This window comes from Neomonachus schauinslandi, chromosome 12 (assembly GCF_002201575.2).
Source record: "Neomonachus schauinslandi chromosome 12, ASM220157v2, whole genome shotgun sequence".
Taxonomy (NCBI): Eukaryota; Metazoa; Chordata; class Mammalia; order Carnivora; family Phocidae; genus Neomonachus; species Neomonachus schauinslandi.
The window spans coordinates 20269167-20275346 of record NC_058414.1 but is presented as its reverse complement, the minus strand read 5'-3'; the positions used below and the strand labels follow the sequence as shown (position 1 = coordinate 20275346).

General features: G+C 38.4%; 1 protein-coding gene across 2 annotated transcripts in view; it reads right to left on the bottom strand.

Annotated features, from left to right (window-relative positions):
- Window positions 1-6180, bottom strand: part of RELN (reelin) — a 516612-nt gene that overhangs the window by 259596 nt on the left and 250836 nt on the right. For both annotated transcript variants that reach the window (XM_021682887.1, XM_021682888.1), the window contains exon 6: window positions 5090-5168. In XM_021682887.1, the coding sequence (XP_021538562.1) occupies window positions 5090-5168 (79 nt within the window). The remainder of the gene's footprint in view (window positions 1-5089; window positions 5169-6180) is intronic.

Below are 6180 nucleotides of genomic sequence, written 5' to 3'. Positions count from 1 at the left end.
AGCAGGGAGCCCGACGCGGGGCTCGATCCCGGGACCCTGGGATCATGGCCTGAGCCGAAGGCAGACGCTTAACGGCTGAGCCACCCAGGCGCCCAGTCACCTCCCCTTTCTTGGAGGTTGGAAGACTGTCTCTATATGAAAAAGACACTCGTGACCCCTTCCATCATATAACACAATCATATGATACTGGAGAGTTGTCAGCAGTGCTGATAAATTGGTACTACTCTCAGCCCCTTGCAGGCAGTGGCACATTCAAATCCATGAAGTTACCACTGCGGTGCAGAGGGAGACTTGTGATGCAACATCAGGGAAAGTAGAAGTAGAGAAGCCTCACTCCCAACAAGCCTGAGCCACCACTACATTCCCCTAAGGGGGTTTTGTTGTTCTTTTCATTTGTAACTTGACTTGTCATCTCTCATTCAAACAAAGCAATCAGAAGTGCCTGGGGTGGGGAGATACAAGGCCCCTTTACTAGCAGAGCCCCAGAGATATTTGGGAAACAAAGAGCAGAAGGACTCTATGCTCCTCATTTCAGATAGGTAGAAGGACCCTAGCTGTGTAAACCAGAGCATAGCATCGCCAAGATGCCCATGGCCCAGATCCAGGAGCAGCAGAACAGTTTCCTTGCCCTCAAGCCGGCATCAAAACAGAGCCATGCCCTGAAGGGATGGTTAGGACAAGGACAAAGGACAAAGATCAGTCACCAAAGATGAGACAGGGAGACACCATGGGTAACTGCAGGGACAGATGACTAGGAGACCAGAGGTACATCTTCATACCACCCCTGGCTTTGCAGCAATAAATCCTCTGAAACTTCGTTACAGCATCAGAAAATGGGAGAGGGTGAGCCAAAGGTGACTGAAATTAAGTTTTCACCACTTGTAGGAGGGGGACAATAAAAAGAAATTAAGTTGGGTTATGAAAGAATAAAATAAGTTTTATTTCTCTGATGCCCAAGTTTGTGGAGAGAATTTACATTTGTGTAAGCATAAACAATTTCTGGAAGGACTGGAAGAAACTAACAGTTGTTGCCCCTGGAGGAAGGGAATATAGGTGTAGTGTGGGAGGAAGGCTTATTTTTATCATTTATTTTTTAATATTATTGGACTTTTTGCCAAGTACATTTATTAATTTTTCAATGAAATCTAATATTTAAACTAAGTAGATAGACAGGATATTCAATGTTGAATTGATGGAAAAAAAGTTTCTTGGTTCTATTTCAACTGCTGCCAAACACTTGGAATAGTAACTGGGCTGTTATGTTCATTCATAATAATAGTCATATTGTTTTATGTTCCTTGTTTTTTACATACAGCAATTTGTACATGAGATAATAAACTTGGCTATCAAAAAGTACAGGTAATGGAGTGAAAAAAAATTGATTTTATTAGATGAAGTTAATGGAAGCAAATAAGTTGTGAGCGATTAATTTTTAAACGGCTCCTCCTCTCCCTCATTGCACAGACATGACTTCAGTTTCTTAATTTCTCCTTTAGCTTGTCCTTAAAAATTACAAATTAAATAACGCATATGATGATTTTTCAAACCCCAGGGCAGAAACATGCTTATAAAAACAGTACATTTTTCTCTTGTGGCAAATTCTCTGATGATGTATTTAGTCACAGGAATTTGGCCAGAAGCCGTGCCCGAGACCCTCTGTTGTATGTGGTGGGGGGCCCAGAGTTCCAGAGTGGGCAGCAGGGTTTTCTCCTTCCCACATTGTCAGAGTTGCCCAGTGATTTCTAATTCTGTGGGGGTGAAGAGAATCAAAGACAAGATCATAAAGAGCAAAACTCACATACCAGTACGTGTTCGGAGAAAACAGATTTCAGGAGAGTCAAGTCTATAGAGTTCCAAAATAAAGTAGGGCTTCGTTACCTTACTGGAAATATTTGACTGGGATGTCTGATTTTATTGGGTGCTGGTTTCTGACTTTAGGGAGTTTACATCTATTTTTAAGGATTTTGAGACAGCTCCTATCCTCTTTTTTCCCCTTCTCTATGATTCTACTCTATTTTCACGAACATATGCTCCATATATTATATAATGCAGACATATTTACTCTGATGTCCATTTTTCATCCAAATGCAAAGAGGGAAGATATGAGGACTCACTTAAATAAACTGTTTGACAATTTTTAAACTAATAATGATTTGGGGTCATTTGTGGGCTTCGAGCAGGCAAGGAGAACAATGCACAAATCCAGCACAGGAAGAAGACAGGAAGGGACAGAGGGAATGAGGGAGAGAGAGGAAGGAAAGTAGGGGAAGAGAGCAGGAGAGGTGAGGGAGAGAGAGTGAAAGAAGGAGAAAGAGAAGGAGGGAAAGGGAAAAGTAGGGAAGGAGAGAGAGAGAGAGAAGAGAAGAGGGGAAGAAACCACATTTACTGAGCATCTATACTACCAGCTGTGGGGCCAGACCTTTGCAGGCTCATCAAACTAGAACAATGCTGTAAAAACAGTCTTCGTCTCACTTGTACTGACAGGAAACAGGCTCAGTGTGGTAAAGAAAGCTTCCCACTTTTCTCAAGGTACTCTGCTGGCCCGTGGCGAGCTCAAGGGTCAGACGAGACATGCCTGACATCAGAACCTCTGCCACCTTCTGCTCAACAAAGTCGTCTCCCAAAGGATGAGAGGTTCACAGTTGGAGCTTTTTCTTTTTAATCTTAAAGGGGCTACGTGAAGGAGACTGTGGGCAATAAGGGTTAAAGTAAAATTACTCTGAAGTATATTTGATAGAAAACAGAAGTACGTGGCTTTTTAAAGTTAATAAAAGGTGTTTTGTTTTGTTTTGTTTTTAAGTGGGAAAAACCTTAGCTTAAGTGAAAGGGACACAAAATCCATAACTTTGGTCAAGGAAGTATATATCAGATCAGTCATGAAAATGGGTGAAGCAGAATCAATCATGTTTTATTGATTTCAAAAATAACAGAATTTGAACCACATAAAAGTCACATTTTGTATCTGTCAAGAAAACTCGGTGAAGACAATGAATTAGCTTGACAGAAATGAACTTGCCTTGAAAGAAACAAATCATCTGATAACATCTATATTAATGGAATATAAAAAACCCAAATGTCAGGAGGAGGAGAGAACCTTTCCTGGGTACACACTGTGCTTAGAAAGTTTCATTGGCCTTTTCCTAATAAAGATTTTCAATTTATTTTAAGAAATTTGTATTTAGGATATGTTCACCGGGAAGTGAAATTTTATTGATAAATTATATCTTAAATGGCATATAAATTATGAGACTTTATGACTCTGTCCAGTCTGATTTTTACTGTATAGTATGCGGATCGGTACTTCTTTCTAGAAAAGACAGAAGTTCCTCCACCTAGTATTGAAACACCAGCCCTCTCTCTATGTCATCTTCAACACTCAGGTCAAAGACCACTTTCTCCAAGAAAATCCCACCAGAGTCGTCTTTCTTTTTTTGGCAGTACAGTATGTATGTGTGTTATTTGTACCCCTCTATTATACTTAAGAATTTCTATCCTGGATTATAAGGTTTTTAAAACTATGTTCTCAGTATATCCTCTACTAAATATAAGCTACTTGAGAGAAGGAACTCTATCTCTTTTTAATTTACTGTATAAATAAAGTGATTATTGCTTAATATTTGTTGAACAGTGAAAATAAAGAAAAACAGACATGAATATCATATGCCGACATTTGAGGATGGAATTCCAGTCTTTTTTTAATTTTTAAATTTGAGTATAGCGGACACATTATGTTACATTAATTTCAGGTGTACAACATAGTGCTTCAACTTCTGTATATGTACTGTTCGGCTCATCACAAGCGTAGCTACCATCTGTCACCATACAATGCTATTACAATATCGTTGACTATATTTCCTATGCTGTACCGTTTATTCCCATTCTATAGCTGGAAGCCTGTATCTCCCACTCCCCTGCACTCATTTTGCCCATCCCCCCCTACCATCTGGCATCCATCAGTTTGTTCTCTGTATTTATAGGTCTGATTCTGATTTTTATTTATGATTTGTTTATTCATTTGTTTCATTTTTTAGATTCCACGTAAGTGTGAAATCACATAGTATTTATCTTTCTCAATCTGACTTATTTCCCTTAGCATAATACCTTCTAGGTCCATCCAGGTTGTTGCAAATGGCCAGATCTCATCCTTTTTTATGGCTGTGTAATATTCTATCTCTCACACACACACACACACACACACACACACACACATCCCCGCCCTCCTTATCCATTCACCTATCAATAGACATTTAGGTTACTTCCATATCTTGTCTCTTGTAAATAATGCTGCAATAGACATAGCAGAGCGTGTATCATTTGAATCAGTATTTTTCACTTTCTTTCTAGCCTTGAGCATTGTTTGGATTTTGGTTGCAACTTGAAAGTTTAAATTACAGCTTCAAATTTATCTTGAACTCTTGATTGTGCATACAAAAACATTTAGTATCATAGAAAATCCACATTCAGACATTCCCTGAAATTACACAGATTGATTATAGCTCTAGGTTGATAGACCTATTTCTCCAGTCAGCAAAAATACAACAAACTGCCAACAAATCCATGCATCCATTTATGTATTCAACGAGTTTTTAATGAATGAGCTTGGTTAATTGTTTCTTTGCCCTCAAATATCCCACGGAGTTGCACCTAAGCTACTTTCAAAGGAGAAACTAGAATATAAATAATGAGGTGACCCAATAACTTAGAAATTAGTTGGAAGTATGACTCAAATCACCTGTCATTTCAGATAACCATTTCCCTTCTTTTGCTCAGCATAAATGCAATTATTAGACACATTAAAGCATAGTTTTTTCTACAGAAAGAACTTGTACAACTGAACAAAATATCTAACCATACACATGGCTTTGAGATGGCCCCTAGATTAAGCTCTTAAAGAAGTCATGAACTGGACATCATGCAGTCTACATTAAGCCCAGTTTCCTAGTTGAACAACTTACAACCCTCACTGCTCCCTTAGTGCTAGCAAGCAATTTAATGTTATGTAGCTGCTCCAAGGGAGTGGTCAGCATCATTTTTTTTTTTTTTTGCATTAAACAAACAAACCGAAGTGAGGCATATTCCTGTAACTTACCATATATTTGGATTCAACGCTAGTTGATGGTAGGAGTCAAAGTCATCTCGTAGGATAATGCTGTCGCTATGTACTTCAGCTAAAAGAAAAATAAAATACTTAGAAAAAAAATTACACTACACAATAGATTTAGCTACACAAAACTGTCAATGTGCTGCCTTTATGAGGAATAACAATATTTTAAATTAAAGCTGAATTTAAAATGAGCGGTTGATTATATTGTACTTGTTTTGCCCCTAAACTATGAAGGGAAAGGGTAAAGGTTCTGCTATTTAGACACACAGAAGTCGGAAAACCAGAGTCCCCAAAGAGAAACCCTACCAAATCCTCACCAGCCAGAAGAGGCAGGAAGGCCAAGGTCAGTACTAACCTACAAAGAGGGGTCATGCAAGATTTGCTTCTCATAGCTCCATATGCCCAGAAAAGATTCAGTGTTAACTCACTTTACAGCATAGAAGGAGATGGAACATTCTGGCTATTTACCATAGGCTAATATGGCTGGTGTTTAACCCATTTCCTCTTCTCTTTCCTACTATCCCTCTTGCCCTGGTTCGTTTTCTCTCATTCCCTATATTCACTCATTTTTTAAAAATTTAATGTGTTGCAAATTGTTAGCAACTTTTTCCCCTCAGAGCTGCACTGGAGAAATGATCTACATGAGTCCATGAAAGTCCCAAGTAAAGTCATGTTAAAAGTCAGGACGAATACCAGGAAGCCATCCACCGTTTAAAGTATACCATCATTACACTTGAGATTGTATTAAATACCTATTTTCAAGCTTTAGAACAACTTTGGCCATTCCAAGAGCAAAGACTGTCTTCATAAACTATAGAATATGTGATATTTCCACTGAAAAGAAGGCGGGCAAGTAAAAAAATTTCACAGCTCATTTTTAAAGTTGTATGAGAAATGATCACTATTTCTACTCAAGTTGTAAAAAATGAATTTAGTGCTTAAAAACCCTCTCTCATCTGATACCCGTGGTTTGCTTGCGAAGTTTGTTTTGGCTAGTATAAATTCTCTGAGCCTGTACAATTTTGTTTGAATGAGTTTACATATGCTTTCTGGAAAAAATTAAAATCATAGGAAAA